The sequence below is a fragment of the Sciurus carolinensis genome, chromosome 18 (genome assembly GCF_902686445.1).
Source record: "Sciurus carolinensis chromosome 18, mSciCar1.2, whole genome shotgun sequence".
Taxonomy (NCBI): Eukaryota; Metazoa; Chordata; class Mammalia; order Rodentia; family Sciuridae; genus Sciurus; species Sciurus carolinensis.
This window is the reverse complement of record NC_062230.1, coordinates 21,161,838-21,178,146: the sequence shown is the minus strand read 5'-3', so window position 1 is coordinate 21,178,146 and position 16,309 is coordinate 21,161,838. Positions and strand designations below refer to the sequence as shown.

At 62.8% G+C, this 16,309-nt stretch overlaps 1 protein-coding gene across 3 annotated transcripts in view; it reads left to right on the top strand.

The window, feature by feature from the left end:
* Positions 1-16,309, top strand: part of Katnip (katanin interacting protein) — a 163,845-nt gene that overhangs the window by 135,343 nt on the left and 12,193 nt on the right. For all 3 annotated transcript variants that reach the window (XM_047533637.1, XM_047533636.1, XM_047533638.1), the window contains 4 exons: positions 4,485-5,198; positions 6,349-6,554; positions 7,182-7,266; positions 12,672-12,849. In XM_047533637.1, coding sequence (XP_047389593.1) covers positions 4,485-5,198; positions 6,349-6,554; positions 7,182-7,266; positions 12,672-12,849 — 1,183 coding nt within the window. The remainder of the gene's footprint in view (positions 1-4,484; positions 5,199-6,348; positions 6,555-7,181; positions 7,267-12,671; positions 12,850-16,309) is intronic.

Sequence of the window (16,309 nt, the reverse complement as noted above, 5' to 3'; positions counted from 1 at the left end):
CTGTCCGTGGACCCCTGCAGCTGCCAGCCTCTTGCCCAAGCACCTTACCAGGTGACCTTGAAGCCACACGAGCCCCACCTTACAGAAAAGTGAGGTTAAGGCGCGTTCCTGGGTCACACGGCCCCTGAGTCTAGAGTGGGAATTGAACCCAGGTGGACCAGCCCTGGCGTCCACACTTGAAGCCACTGCCCTGTGGCCACAGCCACCATCTGCCACCGCCCTGGGAGAGCCAGGCAGTCCCCAGCCTTCGTGGTCAACAGATGCACGGGGCCCCTGGGAGCGCTGAGGTGACAGGCGTTCCTTTAACTCGGCCAAGTTCAGAGGCTCCATCTCACTTTAATTTCTTCCCAGGCGCTTTGCTGCTGGGCTCAGTGACACGTTAGGAGTCGAGCCCTTGAGGTCCAAGCCTTGTTAAGCTGGTCATGTTAAAAGGAAGCCGCTTAGAAGGTTCAGCCTTGGCCCTTAACGAGGGCCAAGTCCCACGCACGCCCTTCAGGAAGCGCGGCCGAGCCCTGCCCGTGCTGTGGGATGGGTGACAGGCGGCCCGTGTCCCCGGGCTGCTGTGGTGTGGCCACTGTGCGAGAGACCTGGGAAGCCGCGGTCCCCAGAGCGTCCCAGAGCTCCAGGTGTAAGGCACTGGCCCTTCCGGAGCATCCGCAAGGGCCAGTGGCCATAGGCGCACGAGTCTCCCACCCAGGGCCAGCAGGAGCGGGTGCTACGGGGATGTCCCAAGACGCCTCACCCCAGGCCACTCGTCACTGGGACTGGGTGAGGGAACCAGAAAGGCAGCAGGAACCGAGGCACCTTCTCCCTGTCCCTCCAGGGCCACTGGCCACCTCTGTGGGCCCACCCACCGCCCCTTCCCCTGAGACCCGCCTCCTCTGCTCTGCCACAGGGCGACAAGTGGCCTTGCCACTCTTGAGTGGCCGCGTCCCAGCTCTGGTTCCATTAGCCAATCCCCCAGAGTCCCGGGGCAGCTGACTGGCCCCCAGGGTCAGGCGTCCACTCCTTGTGGCTGAAGAGCAGTTCTCCAGAATAGAGTGGCCCCGTCCTGTCCCCTGCGCACCTTTCCATCTCCCGCCTCAGTAGTGATCGGCGGTGCTGCCGGCGGGTTCACGGCCCTGGACCCAGAGCTTCACAGTCGCTGTAGACGCGCCCCAGTGTAGCCAGAGCCGCGCGGCCTGCAGGCGAGGGACGCCAGGCCGTGGGGGCACTGGCCACCGCCACAGCCACGCGCATCAGGGGAGTCCCCGCTTCTCTGGGTTCAGACCCAGCTGTGCAACCCAGGGCGGTGGGGCAGGAGGCAGAGGCAGGAGGACGTGTTCCCTAGTCCCTGCCCGGCTGGCACCCGGGCAGAGAGACGCCGCCGGAGCCCCGGACTTGCCGTCTGGCACTGTCTCCGCAGTGCACTGGCCATTCATCCCGGCCGGTGGACATTGAACCGCAGCAGCCCGAGTCTCAGTCATGGGGGCTCCTCTGCCAGGCCGCCTCGCAGGAGGGGCGGGAGGAGCCGGGCCGTCCCGGCAGGTGGGGCTCCCGGGCCCAGGCTGCTCCCGCCTCGCTGCCCCCTCCCGAGCAAACCCCTGCGCCCTTCCGGCACCTGCCCAGCGAAGCCCCAGCGCTCGGTGGGAACAAGGGCCTCCCCAGGAGGGGGACAGGACAGGCCAGCCGGGGACCTCTGGAGGAAGCGCACCCTGGCCAGGGCACCGCAGGGCGAAGGCCCTGAGGCAGGAGGAGACTTGCAGGGACAGAGGGTCCACCTGGCTGCAGAGGACGGCGGGCGGACAGGGCGGTAGGGGTCCTGTGAGGGGTAGATCGTCATCCTTCTTGGTGCAGGACAGACAGTGCCCGTCAGGGGTGGGTGGCAAGCTCTGTGGAAGGTGAAGAGACCGCGTGGACAGGGCTGGACCTTCCAGTGGCCACCAGAACTGGACAATGTGACCGGGGAGGGGAAGCCAGGGCTGGATGTGTGAGGTGGAGCCGTGCCCACTTGGGAGCCGGGGCTGGAGAGGACGCGGCATCAGGGGGGACCAGATGGAGCCGGGGCCTGGCCTTGGGACACTCCCAGCAGGATGTGGCAGGGTGGCCCTGGCGCCACAGAGGACCTGCCCGTTATGTGTCTCCTCTACCAGAGGAGGAGGGAATATCAGATGGAAGAGGTTTGCCTAGGCTGGTAGGCATGAAATGAGGTCTGAGGAAAGACTGGGGAGTCATTGTTCCCTGGAGAAAGCTGTTTGAGTAGAGTGTTCTGGAAATCGTAGAATTCTTATTAATACAAAGGGTAGAAAGCCACCAGAGGTTTGGCTTCAGGCATGGCTGGATCCAGGAGCTCAGTGTCATCGTGCCTTTCTCTCCATCTCTCGGCTCACGTTCCTCGTGTTCACTTCATCCTCAGGCAGGGTCTCCCCACAGCGTAGCACCGTGGTCCCTGGCCACTCCTCCCCTACAGCCTCTCATGGCCAGTGCAAAGGGAGCCCATCTTCGAGCTCCACTTGAAAGGGGATGCGATCAGGATTCACCCAGTCGGGATAGCCTGAAGGTGGGGAATCTCCGAAGGAAAATCAGACGCTTGTTTCCAGAAGAGGGGAAGCTGAGCTGGGGCGGGCAGAGCAGCGGCACTGGAAAGAGAAGCCGGGCGGCAGACATGGAGAGGCCGGAGCGTGGAGGCGGGGAGGCGGAAGGTCTGGTGGCAGAGAAAGTGGGCCTGTGGTTGGCGCCGTCAGGCCGTGAGGCGGCGTCCCTGTCCTCCCGCTCCTCTTAGGTGGGAGGGATGTGTGTTGTCTGCAGCAGCGCCCGAGGGACAGGAGTGACCGGGTCGTCTAGAGGGGAGGTCCCTGGTGCACCAGCCCCCAGGAGACAGGAGACAGGCAGCAGGCAGAGCGCAGGCCCCGTCGTGGGAGGGGAAGGAGCGGTGTCCGCGTCCTGGGCTGCTGTTTCTCCAGAGCCACCTGAGATCGCTTGAGGCTGGTGCCAGGGCTTTGGATCTCTCAGCTCGCCCTCGAGGGCTGCTGTGCATCCTCCACGTGCTCAGGACCCAGGCGTTGGCCACGTGTGGAAGCAGAGCCCTTATCTTGCGATGCACATGCTTGTCTGCTTATTGTTTTGGACCAGGGAGTGAACCCAGGGGCGCTTAACCACTGAGCCACATCCCAGCCTTTTGTTATTTTGGATTTTAAGATGGGGTCTCACTAAGTTGCTGAGGCTGACTTTGAACTAGTGATCCTCCGGCCTCAGCCTCCCGAGTCGCTGGGATTACGGTGTGAGTCTTTGTCTTCTTTTTTAATTAGCATTTTTCCTGATTATAAAAGTAATACTAGTAAGGGGCTTAGAAGATGAAGGTACAAAGAAGAAAACAAAAGTCCTTCCTACTCATTCCCCAGAAACGCTCACTACTAACACGCTGGTATACTTCATCCTTGCTAAGTTACGTCTAAAAACTGCTTGTCTGGATTTTTTCCATTTAATATTTTTTTATGAGCCTTCCCTCTGCCATTGCATAGTCTTTGGGAACACTGTTGGAATCACATGGCTGCACCATGTGATACGGCCCCTCCTGAGGGCCAACTCAGGCCAGTGGACAGCAGCATTGCCCCAGCCTTCTGAGTTTCTCAGTGGGGAACCACTTCTGGCAAAGTTTCTAATGTGACCAGTCTTCCTGTGTCAGCTTTCTGTCACTGTGACAAAATACCTGAGGTAAACAACTTACAAGGAGGAAAGGTTTATCATGGCTCACAGGTCTGGAGGCCTCATCTGTGGTTGCTTGGCACTGTTGCTTTGGGCCTGCGGTGTGGCAGCACGTCATGGCGGGCCTGCGTGGTGCAGGCAGCTGCTCACCTCCTGCTGGCCCGGGAGCAGAGAGGGAGGGAGAGGAGGGCCGAGGTCCTCACACACTCTGTCGGGCTCGTCCAATGGCCTGCCTTCCCTCCACGAGGCCCCGCCTCCTGGAGGTCCCTCCACCCCCCGCAGGCACCATGGGTTGGGGACCAAGCCTCTAATGCATGGCCTTCCCTCAATTTGTGTGACAATTGCATCTTAGGAAATTTGAAGTCCATTAAAAAGACTTTTTTATTAATCTTTTAAAACGGTTCCAGACGTGGGTGACCGTGAACAGTGTTTTTCCAGTGCCGACGTCTGGCAGGTCACAAGTTCTGTGCACCGGGGGCTTTGCTCCGTGCCAGGCCGTGGACCGGAGTGCAGGGCGGTGACAGCCGGAGCTGTCCCTCCAGTGCTGGTCAAGGGGAGCTGTCCCTCCAGTGCTGGTCAAGGGGAGCTGTCCCTCCAGTGCTGGTCAAGGGGAGCTGTCCCTCCAGTGCTGGTCAAGGGGAGCTGTCCCTCCAGTGCTGGTCAAGGGGAGGCGGCTGCTGGCCGCGTCAGCCTTGAGAGGCCTCCCACCGCAGTGTGTCACCCTCCCCGTGTCACCCTCCCCGTGTCACCCTCCCCGTGTCACCCTCCCCGTGTCACCCTCCCCGTGTCCTCTCTTGCAGAAGACTCGCAGGCCGCCGGGTCGCAGGGGCACAGCCAGCAGGAGCGCACGCTGCGCGAGTCGTGGGACTCGCTTGGCGCCTTCGACCGCTCGCACCGCGGCCGCCTCTCCAGCCTGGACTTCCAGGGTGACGTCCTGGACGAGTTCCTGCAGCAGCAGAGGGGCAGCCGCCCCGGCCACCAGCCACCGCCCTGCGGGGAGGACCAGCCACAGCCTCCGAAAGGTCAGGGCGACGGCTCCGTCGAGCCAGGCGGCGGCAGTGACTTTAAAATCCCCGTCTTGCCTTACGGACAGCACCTGGTCATCGACATCAAGTCCACCTGGGGGGACAGGCACTACGTGGGCCTCAACGGGATCGAGATCTTCAGCGCCGAAGGGGAGCCCGTGCACGTGCTGCGCATCACCGCGGAGCCCCCCGACATCAACGTGCTGCCAGCCTACGGGCAGGACCCCCGCGTGGTGGCCAACCTCATGGACGGGGTGAACAGGACGCAGGACGACATGCACGTGTGGCTGGCCCCCTTCACGCCGGGCAGGTCCCACTCCATCTCCCTGGACTTCGCGCGCCCCTGCCAGGTGGCGCTCATCCGGATCTGGAATTACAACAAGTCGCGGATTCACTCCTTCCGCGGCGTCAAGGACGTCGTCATGTGGCTGGACGCCCGCTGCATCTTCGATGGGGAAATCGCCAAGGCCTCGGGCACCCTGACGGGAGGTAGGCGCATCTGCAAGAGCGTTCCCGAAGCCGCGGGGAGAGCCACTCCCCGTCCCGCCCAGCCGCAGGCTCTTCCCTGCGCAGGACCAGGGAGCAGGGCTGGAGCCAGGCTCCCAGGTCGGGGGACACCATGCTGGTCAGGGCACCCGGTGGGAGGGGCTGGGTGGCCCACAGCATGGGCCGCGGTGGCTCGTCCACAGCCGACGGGCCAGGTGTCTGCCGACAGCTCACAGCAACTCTGGGTCCCTTAGATCAATGGTCGCGAGGCTTCCTGAGCTTCTCTAATGAGCACACGAGGCGCGAGCACACGCGGGGCCGAGCACACGCGGGGCCGAGCACACGCGGGACCCGAGCACACGCGGGGCCGAGCACACGAGGCCTGAGCACACCCGGGACCTGAGCACACGCGGGGCCGAGCACACGCGGGACCAAGCACACGCGGGCCGAGCACACGAGGCCCGAGCACACGCGGGGCCGAGCACACGCGGGACCTGAGCACACGCGGGGCCGAGCACACGAGGCCCGAGCACACGTGGGGCCGAGCACACGAGGCCTGAGCACACGCGGGACCTGAGCACATGCGGGGCCGAGCACACGCGGGGCCGAGCACACGAGGCCCGAGCACACGCGGGGCCGAGCACACGTGGGGCCGAGCACACGAGGCCCGAGCACACGCGGGGCCGAGCACACGCGGGGCCGAGCACACGAGGCCCGAGCACACCGGGGCCCGAGCTCACGCGGGGCCAATTCCAAGCACACGCGGGGCCGAGCACACCGGGGCCCGAGCACACGCGGGGCCGATCCCGAGCACACCGGGGCCCGAGCTCACGCGGGGCCAATTCCAAGCACACGCGGGCCGAGCACACGCGGGACCTGAGCACACGCGGGGCCGAGCACACAAGGCGCGAGCACACGCGGGGCCGAGCACACGAGGCCCGAGCACACGCGGGGCCGAGCACACGTGGGACCCGAGCACACGCGGGACCCGAGCACACGTGGGACCCGAGCACACGCGGGGCCGAGCACACGCGGGGCCGAGCACACCGGGCCGACGCAGCTGCTAGTGTCTGGTGGCAGAAGCAGGCGAGGCTGCAGGCCTGGGTGAGGGGCTGCGTGGGGCCCGCTGACCCGTCTCTGACCACGCGCCCAGCCCCCGAGCACTTCGGAGACACCATCCTGTTCACCACGGACGAGGACATCCTGGAGGCCATATTCTGTGCCGACGAGACCTTCGACGTGGACGCGGAGGCCCTGGGCGGCCTGCAGCTGGAGGAGGCGCTGCGGAGGCCCAGCACGGCCGACGGCGAGGGCCACGAGCGTCCCTTCACCCAGGCCGGCTCCTCCGCAGATGGCCAGGTGGGACTGGAGCGGGGTGGGCACCCAGGGGACCCCCTCTGACCAAGCCCAGCAGAGAGATCCAGACGGGCTGCGGCTCTGCAGTCCGTGTTCTGCGTCACTTTCCGTCCTTCCTGTCGCCTTTCACTCCTCAGTTACTGTTTTTATTTTCTTGAGCTGAAGTGGAGGAAGTGTTCGAAGCCCCATCGAAGCCAGGAGAAGCAGGCCGTCAGGCGGACGTTTGGAGTGGGCAGTGTGGGGGGACTTGGCTTGGCTGTGATTTGGTCACTCCCGGCTCTTTTGACGGGGCAGCCTTACTGCAGACCTGGTGGCCTCTCCTGGCTGCCTGGGGGTCAGCTGGGGCCTCTGGGAACGCGGTGCCCGGGAGGGAGCAGCCAGGGTCGGGATTCCTGCCCCTTCCTTCCTCTCGCTGGATGGACGTCGATCAGGTCATCCTCTGCTCGGCAGGCTACGCGGCGTACACCTGCTTCTCTGGTGCCTGTAAGAGCTGCTAGCCAGGGCGGGGACCCTGGAGCTCCTGGTCACCATCCCACTAGCCCGCACCTACGCCCGGGGTGCGCGTGCTCTCTGGGAAGGCCGACCAGCTGTGCGGCGGACACTAAGATCGCCCCCTTTCCCTCTGTGCAGGTCCCAGGGCCAGAGCTACCACCCAGTCCCCCGGCTGCCCCGGATGTGGACAGCACGCCAGAGCCGGGCATCTACCACGGCCTCTGTGAGTACCTGCGGGGGCTGGGGGTGGCCACTTGGGACCGAGCTCCCTGGGACTGCAGGCAGGTCACACCCTGCCCAGTGAGTCAGGGCGAAGCCCACCCTCGGCCCCTGTGGGGCTGGCCAGCCGTCCAGTCCCTGAAGTTGAAGGCGTTGTGCACTTTGCACCTGGATGCCCTTTGTGTTGGCCGCGGTCTGACCCTGAGGCTGCAGCGGAGCCCAGCAAGGCGAGGGCAGGACCAGGGAGCCAGGGCACCCCAACCTGTCAGTGCCGTGGTCGGGCCTCCTCTGTGCCCAGCAGGCGCAGGCGCAGAGCGGGCGGGCGGCAACAGGCCCGGGCGCGGGTCCTCTGCTTCAGAAGGCAGAAGTCCAGACTCTTCATGTTTACGACTGCCGAGGAGGCCGGCCAGCCACCAGCTGGTGACCTCTGCACAAGTCCCATCTGGTTTCCAGATCATCCCCTCTCCCCTTCCAGCCAGTTCCTCTCTTGATCCACGTTGGCCCCTCGGTCCCCAGAGAATCTCAGGACGAGGCCCCGGCGGCCGTGATGGCCCCTCCCCACTGTTGCCAGGCCTGGCCCGGCTCCTGGTCCCGTGCGCGTCGTGTGCTTCCAGTCTCTCTCCTGAGGGTCGCTGTGGTGTCCCACCTCCCACCTGGGCCTCAGGACGCAGCCCAGCCCCGGTCCTGCCTTAGCCCTCCCTCTGCCCCTTCCCGTCTCCGGCGCCCACCCGGCCCTCACCGCCAGCCCTCAGCCTGAGGCCTCCCCTCTGCCCTGCCAGCTGCAGCCCGGCTGTCCTGGGGGGTCCTAAGAGGCACGGTCCGAGGAGGAGCTCAGGGGGCTGCCCCTGGACCACACCCGGGGAGGGGCGGAGGCAGCGCTGGCAGAGGGAGTGGGCAGGTCCGTCCAGGCGGCTCAGAAGCTGGAGTCGCCCTCTGGAGCTGTCCCGAGTTGACGGAGGGGCGGGGACCGGGGTCCATATGCACCTCATGTCCCTGATAGGGGCCTTCCTGGGGAGGGACGTGGCTTTTGCAGAGACTCCCAGGAGCCAAGACCGTCACGGGGTTCTGGCCGCGGGCTGGCAGCCCTGGCCCCCCCTGCACTTGGGTCCTGGGCTCCTTAAACACCTGCAGCTCCGTCTCCTGCCCCCAAGTCCTCACCTTGCCCTGGGAGGAAGCCGTCCCCCGGCAGGCCGAAGCAGGTCTCCTGGAAGAGGAAGGAGCGTCTTAACCGCCCCGCCACTTTCATTCCATGTTGCTGTCGTTAAGAAATGGAACTCTTTGTTCTTAAGAGGACAGGTAGAGAACGCTAAGGGATCTCCAAAAATGCTACTAGAATTAATGAACTAAGGTAGCCAGTTTCACGGGATGGAAGGTCAAAGTGCAAAGCTGGTTATATTTTATCCACCACTAATCCATATTGGAACATGACATTGAAAACAGCGTCATTTACGGCGTCATCCAAAAATAACTACAAAGGAAGGAATGCAGCAGGAGATGTGCGGGCCACTGTGCCGAGACTCACAGAAGTCCCCAGCCCCCGAATTCTAAGCCACTCTCGAGGACTTCAGAGTAATAGACCAATTTGACAAGCCAACCTAATGTCACGCCGGAGTGTGGCTCGAGACACTGTTCATGTCCCCAGTGCTGCCATCGCTAGGCCCCCAGCCTTCCTGTCCATCTCCACTTTCCAGATTGGATTAGACAACCAAGGCACAGAGAGCTTGAGTAACCCACCCAAGGTCACACAGCTAGAATGGAATGTCCCCACCACACTGCCACGTTACCTCACGGGCTGTCAGGCCACCTCACGTCAGAGGTCTCCACGAGCATCAGCGTCCCCCATGCTGCAGGGAAGTCCCACAAGACAGCAGTCATTTCTTACTCAGTTTGGTCTCCCTGGATTGGTCACGACTCTTATTTTTTCTTTTGATGAACCATGGAAATTGAATTCAAGCTGAGTCAAGCAAAAACGGGATTTACTGGCTTGTGCAACCAGAGAGTCAGGGGCCACTGGTTTCCCGCACGGTGGATCTAGACTCGAGGATGACGCCATCAAGACCGGGTGCTCGCCCTCTCCTGGCCTCTCTCCTCCCCCTCCTAGTTCAGGCTGTCCCCCTGTGGACTCCCGGAGCCGGGCTCATGGCCGCCTTCCACCTGGCAGGCCCAGGCGGGGACTGTGGTTTCCCACCATCGGCCCCTCTCAGAGCTAAGCCTCTGGGTCTGGCCTGGCCAGGTGCCCGTCCAGGGACCGGGCACGGTGGGGACCATGGTGGGGAGGGAGGGAGAGGTGGGTGACGGGAACAGGCTTGGCCACCCCGGAGGACACCAGAGGAGGCAGGCAGGCGGGGATGCTGGCCAGGCCCCAGCAGCCACTATCCCTCCATCTGCTGATGTCTCTAAACGTGTCTATGAATGTCCTTCCCACTGAACCAGCTCCTGACCTTTACCAGGGACGGCGGAGCAGAACCCTGGGGAACTGTGCCGGGAGTGGAGCTCAGAGACCTTTTCACAGCCAGAAAGTGGACTGCTCTGCTCTCTCCTCGGGGAGGCCTCTGACCAGCAGCCTTCCGAGGCCTGGGACTTCTGGACTTTCTCTGAAGCGCTGGTTTCCGGCGCCCTAGCCTCAATCCTCAGCCGACTTTGCCAGTCTGTGCAAATGGCGGGAGCTTTAATAAAGGGACCCGGGGGACTGTGTCGGTTGGTAAATATGGCCAGATCCTATTAATGTTTTGAAATGTTGCTAATTTGCAAACGACACTGATTTTGGACGTTTTGCAAATATCAGCCGTGATGAATAGGAGAGGAGCGGAGAGGGTTGAAACACGGACGAGAAATAGCAAAATTAATTTCCATTTGTATAAATACTAATTGATACTCCGAGGAAATGAATATGGAATGCGCTCACGAGCTCAGAAAGAGTGTCGCCAGAGCGGCCCCAGACCAGAGGACTCGCCGCATCCTGGCCAGGCCGCAGCGGCAGTGGGAGGCGACATTCCTCCCCAGATTGGTCCCTCTCGCCCACAGCCAGCCCTTCTCTCCCCAGGCCTTCTCCGCGAGGAACGGGACCCACAGCCCCCTCACCGGGTCCAGAGGGCCTCCTTCCCTCCCTCCCACAGCAGGCCGCTGGGAGGGCTGGCAACACGGTCGGCAGCTCAGGGCCCCTGCTCGGCCGGGCCCGGACCAGCCTCCTCCCTGCTGGTCTCCTGCAGCCCCACCAGGAGAGCTTCCCCAGGCGCCAGTCAGGCCAGCCGGCCCTTGCTCAGGAGTGCAACCCGCCAGGAGCTTCCCATGGCAAGGTCGGGGACCCCCGCTGCTCCTCTGTTCTCCTCTCAGCCTAGAATGTTCCAGAAATGCAAACGCGTAGCAGATCTCCCTCTTCACACCCAGGCCTCAGCCTGGACGCCGCCTCCTCAGGGAGGCCCTCCCTGGCCACTGGCCCGACGTGGTCTCCCCTTGGTAACCCCACTCGCCACCGTCATTTTCTCCCTGCCACTGACCAGTGGGAGGCCGTGTGGCACTTGCTCACTTTCAGGTGTTTATCCTGCTTGCCAGAAGGAAAGCCCTGGCACTCAGAGACCTCGCTGCTCCCTGTCCCTGCCCACACCAGGATCTGTACATAGGTGACACGTAGACTCATGCGCTGTCCACTCTGAATTCCGGGAGACCCAGTAGTTTTATGCGGCCTCATTTGGTAGCAGGGAAAAAAAAATTTATTGAGCATCTATTTGTCAGGCACTGTTCTAGGCTGCGGAGATACAGCCGCGAGCAAAACCACCAGAGTCCCGGCCACAGGGGAGACTGTAGCATATGCCGTCGGGTCGTGTTAAGTGCTGCTTACCAAACCCCTGCAGGCGAGGGTGTAGAGACTTGGGCACTGCTGGAGCCAGGTCCTTAGGAAAGGCCCCTCGGAGGATGGCATTCAGACAGGCCCAGGAGAAGCGTGTGTCGGTCAGCTTTTGCCGTGGAACAAACCAACCGAGCTTAACACCTCACCGTCTGTCCATGGCTGCTCCTAGTGCCATGGCCTTCCTGGACTGTCCTCCTCACCTGCCCACCCAGTGGTGGACCACAGCTGGGCCAGCCAGGCTGGCTTCACCACGGACCCAGCCGTTGGCCAGAGAGACGGTGGCCGGTTGGCCCGGCCCTGCACAGGGCAGGCTGGAGGACCGAGCCCGGCCCCAGCGCCTGCCCACCTCTGGCGTCTGTCCTGTTGGCCGCGGTGACTACGTGGGAAAACAGGCCCTGCCTCTCGGGAGAGACTGCAGTGGTGTTTGCAGGGGCAGGACGGGGCCACCTCACGCTCCGCCGCGCGGCGAGGAACGCAGGCTGGAGCAGGCGGGCCCGTCTTCCTCACGGCCCCAGGGGATCAGAGTGCCGGTGCGCCACGAAGGCAGAGGCTTCTGAGGGCCTGGCAGAGGACACCAGGCCCAGGGCAGCTGGGGACAGCCCAGCCGGAGGGTGCCCGTGACCTCCCGGGCGTCCAGTGCTCCTCTGAGCAGAGACGGCAGGACTGGGTGAGGCGCGGCTTCCTTTCAGCGCCACGGTGCTGTGGAGGGTAGGAGAGGCCGGGAGAAGCCGCGGCTCTGCAGGAGCGTCCCGGGCACAGCTCCAGCCAAGGCTCTGCCGGGCGGGACCCAGAGGCTCCTCCGGGAGCTTTCTGGGCAAGCGAGTGAGTCACCTGCTCTGTTCTGCCCAGGGCCAGAGCGGGTCACGTCTAATGGGTGAGACCAGGGGCAAGAGCTGCCCATGTCGCCAGAGGCTCCTCCTTTACCCCGTGTCCACGCGGATCCTGAGCATCGTAGCCAATTTGCCCTAAAATGTCCATTTCCCAACCTGCCTCTGCCGCCACTTGCTCAGGCTCCGTCGGTGCTGAGCCCTCGGCCCAGCACAGGGCCAAGACCTGGGGACACGTGGTCCAGAAGGCAGACAGACGTGCACCAAGGGGCCTCGCAGTCCCAGTGGCCCACCAGGGCTCGGAAGAGGCGCGCACAGTGGGCAGGCTGGCCTGACCAAGCAGCCAGGAGGACGCGGGCTGGGACCTGAAGGGTGGGCACAAGGTAGCGAGGGCCACGCGAGCTCCAGGGCCAGGAGCAGCGTGAGGAAAGGAAGCCTGGGCCCCCAGGAGGCCAGTGGCGGCTGCGAGGGCCCCTGGCCCAGGAGCAGGTGGGGAAGGCAGTGGGAGCCGGTGTGGGCAGCGCCTTGCGGGCAGGCGGCAGGGGAGGCCCCCCGGGCTGGGGGTGCCGAGCGCGGGCTGAGGGTTTAAGCAGCCTGCACGGCCCGTCCTGGCCAGGGAAAGGGAGAGCACCTCCGGGCTCAAGTGCGGCCACTGAGGAGGCTCCGCGTGCCCTCCTCCCCCTCCACTCTCCGCTCCCCCGGCCCCGCATTGATGGCCTCTCCTCCCCGTTGCAGGCCTTCAGCTGAACTTCACAGCCTCCTGGGGGGACCTGCACTACCTGGGGCTCACCGGCCTGGAGGTGGTGGGCAGGGATGGCCAGGCGCTGCCCATCCACCTGCACCAGATCTCTGCCTCCCCCCGGGACCTGAATGAGCTCCCGGAGTACACGGAGGACTCCCGCACGCTGGACAAGTAAGTGCCCCGGGCAGCAGGCGCCCGCCACTCCTGCACGTCAGGCTTCGGACGTCGACTGGCGTCCCTGTGGCGCCTCCCCAGAGCTGCCTGCCTGTGGGGTCCCGTGCTCCCAGGAAACCGAGGCTCAGGGAAGGGAGGGGACCCTCCAGGGCCACACAGCTGGAAGGGGACGTGACCCCACCAGGCCGTGGTCTGTGCCTAGTGTGTCCTGCCCCAGGCCTGGGGGGCTGGCGGCCTCTCCAGGGGACTGGGGGCGATGGCTGAGTGGCTGAGGAAGACGCCACAGGCGGCCACAGCCCCACCTCCCCCGGCACGTGTCAGATTGCATGAGCCAGGGTTGGGTGGCGTCCAGGAGGGGACCAGCCTCACACAGCGTCCCCCCACGGGGACCTGACCCCACAGGACTGTGCGCTCAGCACCCGGGGGTGTGAACGAGGGGAGCCCAGGGGACCGTTGAGATCCCACCTCTGCCCCCTGCCACCTCTCCAGTAGTGACGATAATAGTGACTGACCTTGTAACTGCCGCCCGTGGTACTTAGCGAGGGCTAGCCCTGGATGAGCTACGAGGTCACACACACTCGTCCGTTTAAGCCTCTAACGTAGAACGATACACAGTTATTGTCCCTGCTACCTTCACAGCTGGGAAACTGAGATGCCCAGGGTTCGTTTGGTGACCAGAGGTGGCCAGATTCACTAAGGCGGTCACAACTTGAAGGCTGGCCCCTGGGGTCCAGGCTCCAACCCTGGACTGCTGAGTGAGGCTGCCTGTCTCGGCCTCCTTGTCGGCAGGACGGGCAGAGTCCTCCTCAGCTGGGGCCCGGGAGGGGACTGTGACATTGCTGCAGCTGCACCCAGGCCGGGCCCAGAGCAAGTGAGCGTGGGGCCATTGGCAGGCTCCTCTTGCTTCGTTTGTCCTGGAGGGGGAGGCGGGGAACTGGGATTGAACTCGGGCACTCCCCTCTGAGCCCCAGCCCCAGCCCTATTCTGTGTTTTATTAGAGACAGGGTCTCACTGAGCTGCTCAGCGCCTCACTTTTGCTGAGGCCGGCTTTGAACTCTTGATCCTCCTGCTTCAGCCTCCTAAGCTGCTGGGATCATAGGCGTGTGCCACCGCGCCCGGCTGCTTCTCTTTAAGGTGGACAATATTCAGGGTCCTCCTCCTCTGCTGGCATTGACCGCTCCTAGGCCACGCGACCTCCATATCCCAGCGAGTCACCCTCCTGAGCACTTAGACCTGGGGCCTGTGGACCTGGCTTCTGGCTGGCTGCAAAAATGATCCCCACCCGGCCCCCTAGTTCATTCAGCCCCCCTGCTCAGCACCCCACACCCAGACCACTGGGCAGCAAGTGCTGGCCCCATATCCCATCATGTGACAATCTCAGGACCTTTGTTACACTAAGCGTGCCGACAGATCACCTTCCCCAGGTCACCACGAGTCCAGGGGGCATGTACCCTGACCGCCTGCTCCTCTTCTTAACGGTTTGTTTGCTTGAATTCAGAGCCAGATAATGTCCACATCCGTGACTGGCCTCTCCAGCTCCCTGTGACCACCAGGGTCCCTTCTGCTCTTCCGCTTTTTCTTGCAAGCTGCCTGTTGAAGGAACCAGGTTTCTCGCCTGCAGAGCCTGGATCCCTGTGCGTCTCCATGGTGTCGTTTGGCCCGTTCCGCGATCCCTGTGTCGCTGGCAGATTGCTAATTAGATCCAGCGGCCCAATCAGGTGGAGGTTGGACCACAGGGTCAAGAGGACCAGAGGGGAGCTGCTGGGTGTGGCCTCGGGACGCCCGTCAAGCCTGCTGTGACGGTGGTGGCCCGTCTGGCTCGGTGCCTGGGCCTTCATCTGTTAGGGGTGGGGAGACGGTGGAGTCGGCCCTTTTCCCCTCATTCGTCTCCTGAAATGACTGCAATTTCCCTCATTCATTTGGTGACTCTGTGGCCCAAGTCAAACAGAAAAGTCTATATGATTGGTTCCCGTGTTTTTTTAAAGTTTTCAAAATAGCAGACTCTCTCTAAAGCGTTCAGTGTTTCTGAGTATCGTTGTGAACACGCATCTTACGTGCCGTGAAGGGTCTCAGTCCACTAGTTTTTATCCTTATTCTTTCTCAAATTTTCCCCTCTGGGACTCTGAGAATTCCTGAGTCTGTTTATTCATTTATATTTTTATTTACTTATTCCCGTGGTGCTGGGACGGAACCCAGGGCCTGCTCATGCCAGGCAAGTGCTCCCCCACTGAGCTGCCCCCCGCCCGCCCGAATGCTGTTCAGACAGTCACCGCGAGAGCCTCCTCGCTTGCTGAGACAGGATGTTCCCAGCTCATCCTGTGTGTCTTGTCCTGGATCCATACTCGGCCATTTCTCCAAGAAGCCCTGGTTCCTTTTAGTGGAATGTGGTACTTAGAGGCCTCAGCTTAGCCACCAGGATGCTCTGTGCTCCCGGGCTGCCCCCATCCCCACTCCCCCACCTTTTTGGAGGACGGAGCTAGGAGTTCCTTCAAACCCCAGAGGGGCTCTGGAGACTCCCTTCTCCCTCGGCTGATGCTTCAGCGACGTTCTCGGCCCTCGGACTTGGCCAGCAGTTTTCCATCTCTAGGACAGAAAAGTAATTGCTTTTGGAAGGAAAGAGAAGGTTCTCTGGTGGCCGTCCTCAGTCAGCTTAGTTCCACAAACACCCAGTGTTGTTGCTGAATTTCCTCTGTTTTAAAATGCCAGCAATTGTGAGACACACCATCCATCAATTTAATAACAGCCTTTTAGAGAAAAAAAAAATTACCTCCTCGGATGAACACTTAGAGTGTAAGATTTATTCCAAACCCCAAACTTTAAAATGTAAAAGAAAAAATAAGTTTATTTTCAAATCTAGAAAACACAGCAGTAGCCTGAGCCGGTCCCAATGAGCAGCCCCAAGATCACGGGCATCTCGGGGTGTGGGAGGTCAGGACCCGCCAGCTGGCTTTGCCTCCAAGCCAGGTGTCTGAGGAACGCCTGGGCCGTGGGCAGGGCTCGGGTCTGGCTGAGCACGCTGGACAGTCCAGGCAGTCAGGACACGTCATCTCCTTGGAACAAACCCTGGCAGAGCCCAGGAGGGTGGGGCAGGACGGCCACGCATGGGTGAGGCGTGCCGGGCTCCCTTCTGCTGCCTGGGGCTCCCCGGGAGCCTGTGTACCAGCAGGGTCTGGCCAGCCCACTCCCAGGGCCACTGCTCCGTCCCACACTTGTGCCCAGGCAAGAGCCGCCAGTTCGCCTGGTGCCTGGGCAGGGGCTCTGCTTCTTGGAAACGCACTCCGCCTCCTGGTGCAGGGAGTCTGGAACGGAGCCGTGCCCTCCCTGCCCTCTGACCCCGATGTTCCCACGCTCTCCCGACGGCCGGTCCGGGTCCTCACTCCCCCACCTTCTGATGGCCCCTCCATGCTGTGACCGGCCCTCCCACGCTGCCCCGCACGTCCCGCTCCTGTTGCACCGG